Source organism: Leptonotus elevatus, chromosome 2, assembly GCF_054856555.1.
Source record: "Leptonotus elevatus isolate MCC_2025b chromosome 2, RoL_Lele_1.0, whole genome shotgun sequence".
NCBI classification, from domain to species: Eukaryota; Metazoa; Chordata; class Actinopteri; order Syngnathiformes; family Syngnathidae; genus Leptonotus; species Leptonotus elevatus.
The window spans coordinates 31,737,153-31,756,569 of NC_141240.1; the positions used below are offsets into that span (position 1 = coordinate 31,737,153).

Here is a 19,417-nt window from a genome sequence, read left to right on the forward strand (position 1 = left end):
ATCAGACCTTGACAAAGTACCTTTTACAAAAAATGGCCACTAGAAAGCAGCAAAATCCGTTTGGCACATTTCCCTGCCTGAAAAGCAAGAAGAATCCTTTTTACTGTGAATAGAATAGTGGATGAGTGGAGAATCTACAGGTGTCATTGGGGTCAGGGGTCTCTCTTAATTTGATGTCAAGTGGGCCGAACCGGAACTGAACCAGTAAAATCATTGCATAATTATAGTTGGTGTTTGTCCCTTTGTTTTAATACAACACAATACAAGTACATCAGGAACATTTTCATATTTTACTGAATAACCTTTCCCAAAATGTTATGAACAACATGAGATTTTTAAAGAAAAGTGTAATTTGGTTTATAATCTGCTGTGTGCATTAGTGTTGCTCTTTAAAATAAAACTACCTGATTTCAAATAGCCTAATCAAAATCGAAATAAATTACAGAACTGTACAAATTTAAGTGAGAACTTTGTTAAACTGGTTAAAAAATGTTTTTGATCACTTACCTTACCAACAGAAATACTTAAAACTGGCAGAAATAGTTAGTTTGTCAGTCAATTAGTAGTCCAGTCCGAAATATCATGGGGGAGAAAGATTACTGTAATGGCCAAGTAATGAGTTCATGCAATTATGCTTATGCATTCATTTGTATTTTAATAAATTCTAATGTAAATAACATTTTGTCACCATGGCGATAGAAGATGTGGCTGTCTAATGTGGCATATTCCACTCCTTAATCCCATAATCCTTTGCAGCCTTCACTCTCACCCCCTACCCCCGATTGGATTAGGAGCTCCTGGATCAGTGTGTCTAACCTCCACCCACTCCCACCTGATGGCCCACATATTTAATTCCTTATTCCAGGTTGCCCTCATTGAACAGACCGGAATTGAAAGGTTCATCTTTTTCTGCTCCCGACCTCTTTCAAATATGTATTTTTCTTGCACGCATTCTAATGAGAGACATCTGATAAATACAACCATGAAAAACAGGCCCACCACAACCACAGTGCATGTAGAAAGACCATGTGACAAGTCGTCCGTTTGTCTCTGTGAAAATGACTCATGTAACTGCTAAGCGATTGTGCTCTTCTTTGTGTACATGTGTACTGTATTATATATCGTACTGCCACCTTGTGGCCTATATGTGCACAGCAAAAAAAACAAGTAAAACAAAAAAAAAACGCTAATTTTTCAGTGCTGTACTGAAACAGAGATCTAAAGAGAGCTCTGTGTCAGTACAACATTGAAGCACTTCAAACATCGGCTCTGAACTGAAAAACAGAAAAGGAGACATCTCATTGATGATTGAACGGGCCGCCAGTGAATTTGTTTCTTTCAAGCAGGTCCCACTTTGAAATCCTTTAGCAGTGAAAATGACATGAAATCCTAACAAATATGTCAGCTACCGTGCGTTTGAATTAGTAACTCAAATCAAGTGATGCTTGTTACTTAGTAGCTTCATCAATCAAGGATGTCAGCAGAGGTGGCAAAATGTGAAGAAGTACATATAGCTTACTTGTGTTTAAAAAAGAAAAAAAGGAAAATATTCTGGTAAAAGTAGAAGTACTGATACACCAACATGAAGAAACCTCCATAGTGTTGTTGTTTTTTAATAAATAAAAAAGATTTTGGGGGAATCAAAATTTGTCATATTTTTTTCTGTTTTAATACTTACAAATAAATTATATATAAATAAATAAATCAACAAATACATTAATTAATTCATATAAAATCAATCATTATTTCAGTTTTCATAGCGAGTTTAATAGTCAGTATGAAAACCATCAAAGTGTTGATTCTGCAGTCGTTGCTGCAACCCGAGTGCGCGTGTCTTTGCTCCACCCTTGCTCTGACGTCACCACCCCCCACATCACTTTCAGACAGCAGCAGGCAGTCTCCTCCAGTGTAAAACAGTCCAGTGAACTGAAACTTCTGGACCAGGAAGAGAGATTTCATTTGATCTATCAACCTTGCTATCTTGAATCTTAAAATGAAGGAACGTAAAAACAAGAACAAGAAATTGAGGTGAGCAATTATTGTGGATTATTAGTTTGTCACAATGGACCGTTCTTTTTAGTGGTCAGTTGTTTACAATTATTTGAAATGTGCTTCCCCCACCACTTCTGATAATATAATTACAGTCAAATATGTTTATTTTTTGTTTTTGCTAGAACAAGTCCACAGTGTTCTTAAAATATTATAAATATGAGATGACTATGAATTAAAAATGTATTTACAATTAAAAGTAACTGAGTGTGAAGTGTAATGATAAAGATTTTCATTAATTTTTCCATCGCACTCAGCCTTGGATTAATTCAATCGAATTTGATGAATACCGTATTCATGCTTCAGCTAATTAGCAAGTCTTAGCCCTGCCAGTAAGGTCACCTGGTAATCTGAAAATCCTTAACTTTGCACACACACACACACACACACCCACACACACACACACACACACACACACACACACACACACACACACACACACACACACACACACACACACACACACACACGCAAAAGTTTGTTTTACTATCTTTGTGGGGCCATCTCATTGACATAATGCATTTCCTAGCCCCTTCCCCTAACCCCAACCATCAAAAATGATTGCCTACCCCCATTCCTTACCCTAACCTCAACCATAACCCAATTCAAACCTAAACTCTAAAACCAAGTCTTGACCCTCAAAAAGAGGTCTGGGGACCACCAAAATGTCCCCACAATTGGAAGTTAAACCTGGAAAAACACACGTGTATGGGCCCCACAATGTAGCAAAGACAAACACACGCACGCAGTTATATTACACGCACACACTGCCAAACACACACTCTGCCCTTTCTTGTATATGGTTCATTTTCACCTTCATGTAAGACTCACCTTCTTCTGCTTCTTCTTATGTACTGTACATATGTGTCACATGTACTAAATAAGAAGTGTGTGTGTGTGGCTACCACAAATTTGCGGAAAGTGCCAACATAAATCATGATTGCCTCACACATTAGTGGAATGCTGTCACACACACCACTGAAACACTCTGATACACACTTCAGAAACATTTTACACGCATTACTGACATTTTCTTTCATTCACACCCACTATTTATTTTTATTTTTTTTGCCTTTATATATGACTAAGCTCTCACACATTACTTAAACTCTCTCTCTTCTCTTAGGAATTGCTTTCACAGACACTACAGATTTTTTTTACGGCCACACGTACAACTGAAACAGAAACCCTCTCACATATATTTAAATATATTTCAGTAATGGGGACAAGTGTGTTATTGTGAACTATCAAGCAGTTGCGATGGATGTCTATTTATAAACACATCTGGATGCTGATAAATAATTCTTACAGATTATAAAATAATAACATGTCCACCCTGCTGTTATTTATAATCATTAAATCCCGACCACCCTTCCTTCCTGCCACCGATGTAACAAAGGGTTACGAAAGGAAAGTTTAAAAAAAAAAAATGTACACTGTAGTTTAGTGGGTTAAGGTTATTTTTCATGTAAATGCAAAACTCCATTTCAAACACCTTCTCATTCATTTACAGATGAAAAGCATTGAATGATTGAAGAACCCAATGAGGGTCGCTCATGACTGCCAATCGAATCATCAGCATGACAAGCAGCAATCACCTCCTCCCTCGCTGCAAGTCTGAGGGGATGCTCGTGGATCTCGGCGAGGAGGGTCCAGTCGGCCTCACACAAGTCAGAGGTCAACATGAAATGTTCTCTTCGGGTACGATCAATGTGAACAATCATTCATTTGCCCTGTAATTGCATCACACCAAGGGACTCTTGGGGTATACAAAATATAGAAAAGTATTGAGTTACAATGTGGCTATAAACTATTATGCAAAGTATCTCACTGGTTGAACTTCAAATGCTCCATATGCGCTAATGAGCTCAGCTAAAAATAGTACATTATGCGTTGAATTGCACACCTCTGCTGTTAAAGTTGTTTTTTCTTAGAGGTGCTTTGATTATGAAATTAATTACAACTTCAAAGGAAATTGTTTTCCCTTTTTATGCTAAGGAATACAAGCTACAACTGGAGGAAGCCAGGCCACATGCAGGAAGGGGGAATTTTTTTTTTGTTCTAAAACCATTCCTTCTTCTGCGAAGACTACATGACTTTAGAGTGTCTGTAGCATTTGCGTCCACTTTTAAAGAACACTAATGTAAGCTCACAAACACTGTTGTAGGTGATGAAGATGTTTCATCTCAACATCTCATATAAAAAGCTCTCTGCGATAATCTTTCATGATATTGCATAAAAAAAATTAAAGATTCCTGTTTGACATGCTTGCAACAACAGCCTCATCAAAGTTGTAGCATAAAGAGAACACTATTGACAAAATTTGCATATCATTGGCATTTTTTCTAGACAAAAATACAGAGTGTATGGAATATCTCAAAACTAGAGCCAATTCGTAAAAGCGACACAACAAAAAAGTAAAACCATTGAAACTTTCTTGGCACCAAAATGTGTTGACCAGTGTTATAGATACAAAGTAGACCAGCTAAGATATTCAGATTTACATGAAAACCTTATCTGAAACACTCACTGTCTAATAGTAGAATTGAGTATTGATTTGTACCATGAAAAATGTCCATATATATTATTTAACTATTATTATTGGCTTTTGCTTTCAGTGCCTTCTCCCAGTGCCTTAAGACTGGACACATCTGCCTCCTATGGAGCTGCACAGGAAGTGGTCGCCATCAAGGATTATTTGCCCAGAAGTTTAACCACCCTGAAATTCTCCAAAGGTGATCGACTCTTTGTTCTGGACACGTCAGGCGGCGAGTGGTGGTACGCACACAATAACAGAGAGATGGGATACATCCCTGCTGCTTATGTCAAACTGATCAACTTCAGGAACTGTTCACTCAGTGACAGCGGAATGATTGACAGTCTTGGAGAGGAAGAGAGGGAGCTGAATGACTTTGAAGGGTTAGGAGAGTGGACAGGTGAGACTTTTAATCCCCCTCCAACTAAAATCAAGCATCCATTTTCTGATAACTCCGTCATACATCCCTTAGATCAGAACTACAAAGAAGCAAGCGTAACAAACTCTTCAAATTTGACTCTTTTTGACACACTTGCATGCCCAAGTGGCTCCAACTTTGACACCAATAATATCAAGTTTAGTGGCGTCAGCAGTTATCCCAACCTTCACAGCGATAATCCTCTTTTAAGGAGTAAGCGTTCCCAAAGTCTTTCCCAACTCTCGGTTCTACATGCACAATCAAATCCAACCATACCTTCCTCTTGTTTCTTCACGGGCTTGAAGGCACCATCGCCAGAGCAGTTCCAGAGTCGTGAGGACTTCAGAACAGCATGGCTGAACCACCGAAAGCTGGCCAGGTCATGCCATGACCTGGAATCGTTGGGCCAGAGTCCAGGGTGGGGTCAGACCCAACCGATTGAGACCAGCATTGTGTGTGGGTTGGATAGCAGTGGAGGTGTTGTTCAACTGCCGGACACCAACATCACCATGCACATTCCTGAAGGTCACGTATGCCAGGGAGACCACCAGCAGATCTCCATGAGAGCCTTACTGGATCTTCCCTTGGAGCTCAACAATGACCGTTGCACCACTGTCAGCCCAGTGGTGGAGATCAAGCTCAGCAACATGGAGACAAAGTCTTTTGTCACTTTGGAGATTAAAGTATCAGTCACTGTTAACAAGGACAGTGGCCACTCTGCCGAGGTACTTTGTGTACGGAGCGACTGCAAAGATGGGCCTTACACACCCATTCCCGGTTGCTACGTTTATAAGGACATGGTCCAAGTACGCCTGGACAGTCTTGAGCCGTGCATGTATGTGGCGGTTGTGGTGCAGTCACTGTACATCAGTCACAACATGACTGTGTGGGATCACATGCAGAGAAAGGTAACACTTGGTGTTTATGGACCTAAGCACATCCACCCTTTCTTTAAGACAGTCGTGGCCGTGTTTGGGCATGACTGTGCCCCTAAGACTTTACTGGTGAGCGATGTGGGTCGCTTAGCTTGCTCCACCCCTCCAGTCACCCTTCAGCTGTGGGGGAAGCAACATTTTGCGCTGGGGTTCCCCCAGGACCTCCAAGTGGGGTTGTACCCCAATGTATCCAACTATCAGGTAAAAGCCTGCGATGGTGCTGGGGTGATCCGAGGATTCCAACTTAAACTGGGCAAGGTCAGCCGGCTCCTTTATATGATGTCATCGCATGACCCCAATATCATCTCAGACTTTACTCTTCGGGTCCAAGTCAAGGACACGCTGGACTGCATCCTCAGCCAGTTCTGCATCCAAACGCCACAACCTCCGCCAAAGTCTGGAGCAAGGACGACGGGACAAAGGAGATTCTTGAAAAAAAGAGAGATGGACAAGATCACCCTGTCGCCACTGGCTATCACCTCTAAATACCCCAAATTTCAGGACCGCTGTATCACCAGCCTAAAATTTGGCAAGCTGATAAAAACGGTAATACGGCAGCACAAGAGCAACTACCTACTGGAGTACAAGAAGGGCGATGTGATTGCCCTGCTCAGTGAAGAGAAGATTAAGCTAAGAGGGCAGTTGCGCTCAAAAGAGTGGTACATCGGATACTATCAGGGCAAGATGGGGCTGGTCCATGCCAAGAACGTTTTGGTTTTGGGAAAGGTGAAGCCCATTCATTGGTGTGGACCGGACCTAACGACAATGATGCTGCTGGAGCAAATCCTCAAGCCTTGCAAATTTCTTACATATATTTATGCCTCTGTAAGAACGGTTCTGATGGAGAATGTGGGAAACTGGAGGGCGTTCGCTGATGCGCTTGGCTATGGGAACTTGTCACTTAATTACTTCTGTCGGACCGAGTTGGACAATGAGCCGGAGAAGGTAGCATGTGTTCTGGAGAAACTCAAAGAGGAGTGCACCAATATGAAGAACAAGGAGAGGAAGTCGTTTCAGAGAGAGCTCATGATGGTGAGTAAAAGTGTCATCGTAGCAACAAGTTGATTGTGAAACAACTTTGTAACTTTTACGTGATCTGGAACGTTCTAAAACTACACTTCACAATTCACACAAGAGACTTTCACAGTGCATTCTGAGTGCATCACAGGCAAAACTCTTTCAGGGGAAATTCATCTGAGCGGTACATTAGCTAAACCAAAGTGTGTGTTTACACAGTCGATCCAGGATCCCCCCATTGACGTGTGGTGAGGTCGGAACAACAGCGGCAATTGTTTTCCACAAAAAGGGGCATGGACAGTGAATCACAAGTGTAAAACTTCACTCTGGTCATGGCTGTTAGCATTCTGCCTCTATTACGGTTCTAATACTACATCAGAAGCATGCACATTGAGGGGGTTGCATTTGATACCCCTCATCCCGCATGCGTACCTTATATTAAAAGCAACGCTGCAAATGCTGTCTTAGATGGCCACTGTGAAAGATGCTACAGTCTCCATTCTCCAGTTTTACTTTGTCCTTGATGGATATAGTTTTGTAAATACAGTATGTTGTTTGTTTGGTCTTCATTTTTACCAGCAAGAGACTATCTAGGTTTAAATAAAACTGAATTCACAGACAATGTTGAGCATTTCAATATTCCTGTGCTTTGGACTGTAGTTTAAACCGTCCTGATCTCATCCTTATCTGGCCTGGAATGTGTGTTTCCCAGTAACTTCGGGATGTGGTTCCAACTTCCTCTCAGAGGGGGGAACCATCACCAGGCTTACATAGTTATTGCTCAATCAAACATTTCCAGTCCCTGAAAGAAAATCCTTGACCAATAAACAAGCCTCTCATTCTTTCTTGTTGAAGCCGGATTATAATTTGTGAGCAGCTTTGGGCCAGAACCCGGTTGCCATATGGGGATTTTCCCATGAAAAGTTGTGGGAAGTGATAACTGATACTGAGAGAAGACAAAGAAAGTGGACGCACCCCCATCATGATCAGTTTCATCACCTCATTTAGAAACACACAAAATCTGTTTACTTTTTTTTCATCTTAAAAACAAGGTGAATGCTATTTCTTCATCTACCCACTACACTCACTAACAGCTGCAAAATCATATCAAATTTGTCATGATACGTCTTCCTTCCTCACAACAAGTGCTTCCATGTGAAATATGAGCAGGAGGCTTGCAGCGGCATCCGACACTGGTTAGGCAGATCTCTTCAAGCACCAGATTGGGTTACAACTGACAAGCCTTTATTAACAGAATCATGCACTCAAACACATCTAAAAATGTATAGATGGACCATTGAGAATTGTTCAGACAGATAAAAAGTTTTCCTTGATCAGCATGATCACTACTGACCGCCATCTAAGTGTATCATGCTGATTACGGAGGATAATGGAAACCTCAACAACTTTTGGTTGTTGGTCAGGTTCTGCCTCTTCAGACCTCCTGATCTTTGTTTTGAAACTGTTACCGGTTTCATGTGACGTCTTGCACGCCAATCCTTTCCGGCTTAAATGACACGACTGTCCAAAACAAAGCTGTTTCATTGCATGTAAGGCCATCGGGCACATGCCGCAGTGTACGTGCGTATGCGTTTGTCTTGCTATATTTAGAATCAAGCCTTCATGCAGCTTAAACAGCAGATTAAGGACCGCACGTTAGAAGAGTGCCACTATGCTCGGCCAGGTGGCAGAAGGAGAGCGTAAGCATGTAAGCGATCTCAGAGAGTTTTCCAAGTCCGTTCTCTCCCTGGGAGACATTGAGTTAAAACTAACCTTGTGGGTGTCAGGATTTTCGGGGGGTTTCCTGTACATTTTCATGTGTTGTTAAGAACCTAATTTGAGGTAATATTTAGGGAAATTTTAGGAAAAGCATCATATTCAAGCTTACATATAAACATTTTGTTTTGTCATAAGCAGAAGTCCATGCAAAATAATACGATGCATGACATTTATTTGTGTACAACTTCAGTCCAGTTTTTAATATTTTATTGACCCAAAAATTATTTAATGAAGGAACAAAAGCATGAATGTTGAGTTAAATATTACCATCCCCCCTGATCCAACACGTTCAAAAATTCAACCACAACAATTTTTTTTAAATCACTGCTTCCATCCAAAAATACCAACCTATTTCCATTGGAAATGTTAAATAATCCTGGAATTTTGCATCGCAAATCAGGTCTGACATCAAACAATGTTATGCCCTCTTGAGGTCACGCTTCCTTAACCCTACCTGCCACCCCATCAGGCCTTGCTCAAGATGGACTGCCAGGGTCTTGTTGCCAGATTGGTTCTGGACTTTGTCCTGCTGACCACGGCGGTGGAGGTGGCATCCCGCTGGAGAGAACTTGCAGAGAAACTGGCCAGAGTGTCCAGACAGCAGATGGAGGCTTATGAGGCACCGCACCGTGATAAAAGCGGCGTGCTGGACAATGAGGTGAGAACACGCTACTTGTTTATTATCATTTACGTCAGACATCAAAAATTATTTGCACTGCCGGCAACCAAAGCCATCAAATAATGTAGAGGTAATTCAGGTAAGTAGGGTTGCAAAAGGGTGTAATTTTTCTGGAACGTTTACTGGGGATTGCGTATTTTGGGAAATATTCCAAATTGGAAACTTTCCAGGAAAATTATGGGAATTATTTTACATATATGGGAATTAATGCCAATTTAATCTCACATACACATCAGTTTACACATCGCAATGTGTGACCAAGGCAAGTGTTGGTATGTAGTGTTACCTGGAGGGGTGATGATATTGATTGCCTTGTGAAAAGAAAATAGACAAACAAATTAAAAGCTTTTGGCCCTTCAATGTCATTGTTGCTTATTGAAAATACTGTATTATGGACCATTTCATAATGTTTGTGAACTTGACTATGACTAAGCTAACTTGAACCTATGACAATTGTGTTGTGTTTGGGCTTATGTCACCAGATCGACCTTAAAACTGATTTAGCTATTTTTTCATTTTCTTTAAAAATCAAAATGAATCCAGCAGAATCTATGGGTGAGGAAGATAAATCAAGTGGATGTTTTAAATAGTTGTACGGGTAATTTAGCCAAACACAATAGCTAGCCTGCTAGCTAATGTCAGCTCTGTAACATGCCAAGCATTGGTGTCAAAACTCAAAAGTGCACATCTGTGCCATTAATAAGAGCAACAGAAAAGTCAATGAATTACCCATTTCTTTAATGATCATGTTAATGATATGTGAATTTCCACCATATGGATTTTTGAATCAACTTACCTGCTAAATGTAAATTACAGCCAGCATTGCGTCTCTCTTCCTAGCAACTTTGTGTACCTCATGTCACATGTGACATTGTGGTGAAATTTACTAGTGCACACAAGAACAGTAGCAAGTTCTTTTTAATGATTGACCAAAGTTGCCTCTGTTTAACATAAACATTGTCCTTTCCCTGGATCCCACCAGTCTATGTGGAAACCAGCCTACGACTTCCTGTTAACGTGGGCAGCGCACGTAGGGGACAGCTATCGTGATGTCATCCAGGAGCTCCATGTGGGTCTGGACAAGATGAGGAACCCAATCACTAAGAGGTGGAAGCACCTGACTGGCACGCTTATCCTCGTCAACTGCCTCGACATCCTCCGAAGTGCCGCCTTCTGTCCCACTGGCTATGGCGACTTTGCCGTCTGATTTGCCGTGGTTACCAGTGACCAGGGCCAGTCAAGCATTTGCTCCTGCTTACACATGGACCTGTGTCATGTGACCAGGAAGGTCTCTTTTCCACCAGCGCAGTATTGAGCCTTTCTAATGGTGAACAAACCTTTCCTCCAAGGTCCGCATACAGAAAAATTAAAGGTTGCAAGGGCCACTTTGATATTCTTTGACTTTGTCAAACACGCTAAAACCAATCCATCAAGTAATTAAACAGGGTGCCCTAAAAGTCACTACTCACTTGCTTTTTTCAATTTGATTTCTGGTTGTGAGGCGAGTAGGATTTGATGCAGTTTTATTCAGCTTTGCCCATAGCTCGCCATTGACATCGGAGCAGCATTGCTAAATTGAAGAAAGATATTTTTCTGGTCACCTCCTCACAGCTATCTGAGAGATGATACCTGATATAAAATAGGAAAAGGGAAATGTTTAGTGACCTTTGGGACACTGCTACATCACAGCTTTGGATTTCTCAGGATTTGGGGTTGGCCGGCTACCCTATATCCCACTAGAATAGCTTAGCCTCTGCATTCACCAGAAACCAAATCACACTTCCACATTCAGAACCAAAATAAGAACACCCCAAAATAAAAATAAAAAGTATAATCGTTTTCTATTGTGTACTGCATGGCATGTCACTCATTGGCGTTTGTATGTCGACAAACTGCTGCTGCTTTTAAATCTAAATGTAAGAGTTTCTGAGAGAAAATTTACAATATGCATTTGTTTTTCATAATGCGTTTGTAAAATTCACTGCTGAATATGTAACTGTATTTCGTGTTTGTTGCTGCCTCTTGGCCAATACAATCCTTGATTATTATAATTTTTTAATCAATGTTATATTTCTGGTCAAATAAAGGTTAAATAAAAAAAAAGTATGGTGAATTTGCGCCCCCTCGTGGAGTTCAATCATGTCCCTGAAACGATTAACTGTAACTGGCCTCAGCGTCATAAACAATCATAGTTGGAAACCACCACATATCATAAAAGGATGATTTTGCCTCAAGGAAGGCAATCATGCTACATGGGATACAAAGTCAAAGGGTTAGTAAACCCTAACCCTGATTCATTTGATGGGATTATAAAGAAGGTAAATAATGAACTATTAACATATTCTTTTGCACACACCTATATGTATCTATTTGTTTACATTTGTTCTGCAGTCACAATGACAGTTAACATATTTGTGTTTGGAGAAAGGCCGATTCCATTTTGTATTCTTTAGGCTGCATAATTGCGAACCATGTAGTGTAAATCCAGCCTGAAACACTGCAAACCAAATTTAATGAGTGACCTTTGCTCTGTTGTGACCCACGAGCGCCACATTCTTACAAAACTCCACTGCCATCTCGTGGCTACAAAAATATAACGACCGCTTGAATTAAACAAGCCGTAAGGTAAAAACAAAAGTTTTTAATTGCATGATTAAGAATAAATAAATAAATAATAACCCATAACACACAAGGGGGGTGTTTGGTACTATTGCCTAGTGAAATTAAACCTTTCCCGCATTGCAAGGATCTGGAGTCTCGGATAGGATGTGGACAGAGGAAATAGCGCACGCAAGATTTCAGAACAAAAGCATTTGACTTTCCATTGTCAAGTAGCCATCATAATGGTAATGCGGCTTTTCTTTTGTTTGCTCCTGAAACCGGATATCAATTCTCATCCATCCCACTGCAACCATTCTGGTGGCTACATGTCTTTTTATTTTTTATTTTTTTTAATCCACGCGTCACGCACGCACTCGTGTGGGTTAGCAAACTCCGCACGACGACATTGCAGATACACGAGGGGGACATAATGTGACATTTCTGCGGTTTGTCGCTATGCTCGTGGAGTGACGCCACGCCACGACCATGCAGGGATGCGGAGGTTAAGGAGGTTGAGGAGATTAGAGATTGAGGCTGCCGGAGTGCCTCTGCGCCACCCTCCTGAGCCGCTGCGAAGGCGGCCCGGGGTTTCAGCATTCTTCCATCCCCAACTTCATGCCGTGCTTGCAGGATGGGGACTAGTTTCTCCAACCTGGCAGCCTTCCAATCCCTGCACATCGTCATGCTAGGCTTGGACTCTGCGGGCAAAACCACCGTGCTCTACCGGCTCCGGTTCAACGAGTTCGTCAACACGGTGCCCACCATCGGCTTCAACACGGAGAGGATCCGGCTGGGCGGCGCGGGCACATCCAGGGGCATCAGCTGCCACTTCTGGGATGTCGGCGGCCAAGAGAAGCTTCGTCCCCTGTGGAAACCCTACAGCCGCTGCACGGACGGCATCGTGTACGTCGTGGATTCGGTGGACGCCGAGAGGCTGGAGGAGGCCCGGGCCGAGCTGCACAAGATCACCCGCTTCTCCGAGAACCACGGAACCCCGCTGCTGGTCATCGCCAACAAGCAGGACCTGCCGCGGGCTCTGGACGTGGCGGACATCGAGCAACAACTGGCCCTGTCCGAACTGAGCCCGTCCACGCCGTACCACGTCCAGCCCGCCTGCGCCATCATCGGTGAGGGTCTGCACGAGGGCATGGACAAGTTGCACGAGATGATCGTCAAGAGGAGGAAATCGCTCAAGCAGAAGAAGAGGAGGCAATGAGGGAAGCAACAATATTCCATTTACCTGACAGCATGGGACACATTGCAAGTCTGTGTGTATGATCCTTTAGAATATTTAGAGATGTCAAATATAGCCCTAGGGTTAAATGCAAACGATTATTTAGTGCTTAACACATTTAGTGGACCATGCACCTGTCATGAAAGTCAGTTGCTGAATTTGAGGTGGCTCAATGGGCCTTAAGCATAACTTAATCTAACTACTAAAACAGTATTTTTTCCCCCGTTATTTGACATCTTAAGTCATGCCAAAAATAGAAAAATAGCCCCATGAGCTAAATGCAAATAATTATTTCAAGGGGCTAGTCTGTGCATACTTACGAGACCACCTGTCATGAAATCAGCATAGGAGAGCATCCGGCATAATGGAGCGCTTAAAAAAAACCTGTATAGCAATAATAGTTTGATATTCATATTAAAAATAGCCATCCATCCATCTTTGAGACTGTTTAGCCTGTTCAGGGTTGTGGACAAGGGAAGATTATCCTCGCTGAGGCAAAATGGAATAGACTAGACTACACTCTATATTTTGGTTAAAGAGATTCTGCAGATTAGTGAATCAATCATTACCGAAACTATTCATTTAAAGAAAAAAATTATAGAGAGAGATACTCCCTAAAAGTGATTGTTACAGCAGCATAAATCAAATTGCTAAAAACATATAATAAAATACATAATACGAAACTGTTATACACAATGATATTTTTGAGCAATAAAGTTGGATGTGTTTTTTTTATCTTTAGCTGAGCAGCAGATATTTGCATCTATAATTATGATTATTATTTACAACAAGTGTGTAGCATTATTATATTTGATTGATTGATTGATTGATTGGTTTTATTAAACTTATAAAAATAAACACATTACAAGTATAAAATATAAGTTAAAGTGAAAAAAAAAACAAGAATAGGAAGGGAAAAAAATCAGTAATTTTTACTGTTTAAAAGGGAGCAGATGTGGTATTAAAATCACATCTATTACATTTCTTAAACACTGCAAATCAATTTAACAATGTTTTGTTTGCAGGGAACACATTTCACCACCTCCAAATTAAAATGACATGCGTACGCATGAGCAATCTTAAACATACAAGATGAACAGTGACTGCAAGCTTCTGACCCTGTGGGAACATAAGCACCTCTTTCATCCATTGTGGATGTCAGACACAAGAACGTGGCGTTTGTGTCTCGTGGGGTCCCAGAAAAGACGATCCCTGCACCTGGATTCCAGGAAGACGAGATGATGTCAAGGTCTGAAGCCTTAAAAACAAAACAAAAAAACCTCGTATTAACTCATTCACTGCCATTGACGGCGAAAGGCGTCAAAAATTGATTTGAACTATTTCAATTAGTTTAACATTTGAAAACATAGACATTTTTTATTAACATTTGTGATTAATCAACTAGTGAAGTCATGCAATTAATTATGATTTAAAAAATATATATTTTCTTTTTTTTCTTTTTTAAAAAAAGAAAAAGAAAATATTAAAAATGTTCTTAATTAATCGCATGATTTCACTAGTTAACTCACACTTAATCACAAATGTTTTATATCTGTTCTAAATTTACAAAAAAAAAATCTCGGTTTTCATACTCTTGTTAACAAAAGTGGGAAAAAATGCTAAACTTAATTGAAATCGAAATGAATTTTTGACATTTATAGCCGTAAATAGCGGTGAATGAGTTAATGGGGACTTCCTACAAGGAATGAATGGAAGGAGGCCTGAAGGCCTTTTAACTTGAATGACTGTTATTGTAGCATCTCGTGAAAGCTGATTTTTAAGCGCCATACTTTCAATCAGTGAGACATTTGCACTTTTGTTGGCGGAGTTGTCATTTACTTCCACTTCATCTCTTCCAAATGTAACCAACAAGTAGCAAAAGATGCTGCATGCAAGCTAAAGATGAACGATGGCTGGTGATGTGCCAAATAATTTCATGTCTTTTCTTCATCATTACAGCTTGAGCAAAGTTTTAGATCAAGGTCCAAACTGCAGTAGCATAACAACATTTGTCTTTACAATGATGAATAAAGATAATTGCATTTCAGAAGTCAAAATGTTTTCTTCCACTTTCTGCTATGCGTCAAGATCCGATTTGACAACATATCCTCAAGTAACTGCCTTAAAAATGTCATCTTATTACATATTTATTTCTGAATGTGGAAATCTGCTTAGTGAAGGGGCGGATCTATACGAGTGGAATACAACCCCCCCATCCTGACAAACAAAACTATCTACCTCACCACCTTTGAAAAACATATAAACAATAAATAATCGCTTGGATTAGTTTAAAGAAAAATTTGGAAACCCCTGGTTTAGACTTTTAACTCACTTCTGTTGGTTACAAATGTTTACTTTTTAGACTGAGGAATTCTAACATTTTGATTGTCAAGCCTCTTGCATTAACATATTTGTTCTAAAATGACTTCCTATTCAGTTCTTAATCAACAAAGCAGGCTGGAGAATTGGTGTAATTATCCATACATATTTTACTGGACATCAGTGAGCAATAAGTGTCTTGTTGCCACATGGATTTTCAAAAAAACAGATTGGCTTTGCTCATAGTTGAATGTCACATGTTCATGCGGCCAAACAGCCAATCAAAATCTGGACTGGGGATTTCCACGTTTCGAATGAAGTGGAACTGCAGAAAGTTACACTATGAGGTCTTGAAAGTTGATTGAACGTAATTGTCAGCAAAACCGAATGTGCTGGGAGATGGCAAAATGCATTGAACAAATATTTTGAGAATTAAATGCTTTTTGATTGATTGTGGGGTTTTTTTTCATGTTAAACAATTCAAATCTAATAGCCCATTAGAAACGTTTGAGTACTTTTACGTGTGAGTACTTTTTTCACCTTTGTGTGCCCAATGTCCTGCAAAAGTACTTAGTAGAAATACAGATTATGGGGAAAAAAATAAAGATGAAGATGACCAGTATATTGATGGTGGCCTCACATACACACGCCATTGGTCGTCTGTTGCCATGCAGGGCGCTTCATGGTCCGCTGGGAGCAAATTGGGGTTCAGCGTCTTGCTCAAGGACACTTGGACATATTCACCAGGGGTGAGCATCGAACCCACAACCTCACCGATGGAAATGACTACTCTACCACTGGGCCATGCCGCCCCAAGACCCGAGGCCTGTTTTACTGACAGCTAAGTACGAGTGCCGCAAATCCAAATGTAGGAAGAAAGTCAAGCTGCATGTTTCGAAATTTTAGCAAAGGTCAAAAGAGAACACTTGTATTTTCACAGACTCCCTGAAATATACCATACTATACTATAGCGCACCACATTTGACCCCTCTGTCTATGTCCTGTGTTCGGCGGTGTTACATTCCTTTGAAGATGTTAATTTTTTTTTAGAAGATGTGCTTCGCCAGATTAATCCATTATGTTTCTTTAAAGGATCGTCGATTACTCGCGGCTGCCACCTCTGGCCCAAAGCGTAACTGCAACATCTGCATGTGTCAGGCTCGTTCATGGTGCGACAGCCACAATTGACAAACGAAGACATGATTTCGAATTAGGTAAGAACAACTCCGCCCCTCCCCTCCCCAAAGAAACTGTGGAGTGTGAGGGTTCGCACACTCTACTATAAAGGGTAAATAAAAGCTGATAGGTGCAGTCAGAGTAAATCAGTCAGGGCTCTTCATACTCATCTGGGCATTGGTGGAGCATGCATGATGTAGGAAAAGCTTTAATATTACCTTTTTAAATTGCACAATAAATTGTAAATTGGTTTTCGTCATTATCAACATCTTCTGGCGTAATACCCCAACATTTTAAACATACATTGGTGCAACCCCCTTTCAAAAAAGATGGTCTTGGTAGAGGTGTGCTGTTGAGTTTTAGATCGGACCAGACGTGACTGGAGGTACCGAGAACTAAGCGGAGGCTCAGGGGCGATTTAGCAAGCCGCCCTCTCTGTCCATTTTTAAAAATTGTTTTAAAACACATTTTTATTCTATGACTTGACTCAGCATAAGACATGGTTTTTACTTTTTACAATACAGTGATGGTTGTTTTTATGAAGTGAGTAAATTAAGTTGTGTTGATCTTCTCCATGCTGTCCCCGTTGTGCCTTATAGACCCTAGATCTCAATCTAGCAATCAAGATTTTGAAGTGGGAGTTAGTTTGCAGTTACACAACATGTCTTTTGTCCACATTTGCCACCCTTGTTTTTTCTTGGTAATGGTACATTCCAAGCATTAAAACTTCCAACCCATAACATTTCATGCTAAATTAACACTTCACTATGGATAAGTCATGCTACCAGCATAGCAGCCGTGGCTAACGTTGGCGTGTTTACTAGGGATGTAACTTACGAAAACATTACGATACGATATAATCACGATATGAAGGTCACTATACGATAATTATCACAATATAGTGGGGAGGTTGGCGATACAAAAAGTCACAATAGTGTAACAAAAAAAAAAAGCTCATACTTAAAAAAACAAAAAACAATATTGTGCTTTTGTACATTACAGCAATGCATATAAATAACCTAAAATCTCTAATAACACTTAATAGGCACATGCTTGCTAATGCATGCACATGTTGAGTCCTCCACATATTGACTCGGTTCCCAAGCATATTACGTGTCCCTTTAGCATGGATTTTAAACACAGTTGGGCCAAAACATGCCATTTGAAAATTAAACGGCACCAAAAAACTAGCCACCAGAGGGTGCTAGAACTGCAAAAATTTAAATTAACCTGACGTTTTAAACAGATGTGCTACTTTTACTATGGTGACCTAGTGTCTACAGTGCTAATTCTGCTTTAGTATTGCTATCAAGACTGTGTCATCTGGTTGGCCTGTGAACGCCTCTGGATCCCCACTGTAAGAGTTGAATGAATGGCTGGGGAGAGCGAGCTGTTGCCCCCACAACCCGACCCCGGATAAGCAGAAGTGACTGGATGGATGTCAAGCTTTCTGTCCCTGATCGGTTTCCTCCGACGCGGCAGTTTATATCAAATTAGATATATGCTCTTGGCCAGACGAACGACTCGCTGAGGTGGAAAGGTGCTGCCCTGATCACGCTTGATCAGTAGCGTCAGGATATAATGTCTTGTCTCAAACTGGAGATGTTATGTTTCTCTATCGGCAAGTCAAAAGGGAAATTCCATGACACTTGGGATTCTTTTCTAACCTACTTTCATAATACTCAAACCATATCATCATGAGGTGAGATTCGATGTGGCCCTAGGCATATGATACTCAAAGAACAAGCTTAAAATTACATAAGATCTAGTCTGTGAGATGTGCTGCCAATTGACCTTTTTTTCTTTTCTTTTTTCTGTTGTAACGTTGTTCAAGACTGTCGGGTCATTATTACTTCTGAATGCTATTGTTTGCTATGTGAAATGTTATGTTTTGTTTTGTTTTTTTGTTTTCCCTTCTTATTCTTATCTTAGGTTGTTGTCTCTTTTATACTTGTCTATGTGGGAATGTGTGTGAGGGGAAAAAAAGTTAAATAAAGATACTTGAAATAGAGGGAGTGAACATGTGACATGTTGCCCCACCAATGGGTAAGTTGTCACACTATATGAGATATGATGTCACACTGGATTTTGCAACTAATGAAACAAGAACAAAAATATCCTTTTTCTCCTGTTTTGTTTTTGTTTGTTTGTTTTTACAGCCAGAACAAAATGTTTGTCATTGATCTTTAAACAAAACCAATTTCTTCACTCTTCAGACTCTGAAGGGCAATTATGGCATATTTAAATGGAGTTGCCAGAAGTGTGTTTTTCATTGGCCCATACAAACTCCAAAATGACTGAGACAAGTTGCCCTAAACTACTACCATGTTGGCTAATACTTAGTTATAGTAATAGTAGACTGAGGCATGACAAGATGCCTAAATCTCTCCTCTAACGAGTCCACATGATTTGCTGCTAGAATTTGCCTATGTATGACGCCTGTTTCAAAATATATGAAGTTGAACATTTTTACTTTGGGTTGTGTCATCTCAGCTCACAATGTGCTATTCACTACACAACTCCTGACCCTTTATACAGTAGCCCCGGTCTCCCTATATAAAAAAAAAAACATACAGATAATAATAAATGAATAAATAAATAAACCCCACTCTCTACAAAGGAATTACACAAGAAAAATGATAAATAATAACAAAACACATAAATCAACAATCGT

General features: G+C 40.4%; 2 protein-coding genes and 1 long non-coding RNA gene across 5 annotated transcripts; all 3 read left to right on the forward strand.

Moving 5' to 3' along the window:
- Nucleotides 1–1,883: 1,883 nt before the first annotated feature.
- sh3bp4a (SH3-domain binding protein 4a) lies at nt 1,884–11,522 on the forward strand. Of its 3 annotated transcripts, none has more exons than XM_086070117.1 (6): nt 1,884–2,028; nt 3,563–3,750; nt 4,668–4,985; nt 5,058–6,970; nt 9,204–9,392; nt 10,396–11,522. In XM_086070117.1, exons 2-6 carry the CDS (start codon nt 3,606–3,608, stop codon nt 10,618–10,620), a joined length of 2,790 nt encoding a protein of 929 aa, XP_085926243.1. In that variant the 5' UTR covers nt 1,884–2,028; nt 3,563–3,605; the 3' UTR covers nt 10,621–11,522. The 3 variants fall into 3 exon arrangements, with proteins under 3 accessions (XP_085926243.1, XP_085926245.1, XP_085926242.1); XM_086070119.1 differs by having other exon boundaries at nt 4,668–4,827; nt 4,909–6,970; XM_086070116.1 differs by having other exon boundaries at nt 4,668–6,970.
- Nucleotides 11,523–11,605: 83 nt separating this feature from the next.
- On the forward strand, nt 11,606–18,794 carry LOC147179621 (uncharacterized). The gene is made up of 3 exons (XR_015094249.1): nt 11,606–11,731; nt 16,242–16,412; nt 16,660–18,794. It is a non-coding gene; the product is annotated as an uncharacterized LOC147179621 (long non-coding RNA).
- Nucleotides 12,233–15,298, forward strand: arl4ca (ADP-ribosylation factor-like 4Ca). The gene has a single exon (XM_086070120.1). The coding sequence runs from the start codon at nt 12,646–12,648 to the stop codon at nt 13,228–13,230; it is 585 nt and encodes a 194-aa protein (XP_085926246.1). The 5' UTR covers nt 12,233–12,645; the 3' UTR covers nt 13,231–15,298.
- Nucleotides 18,795–19,417: the final 623 nt, after the last annotated feature.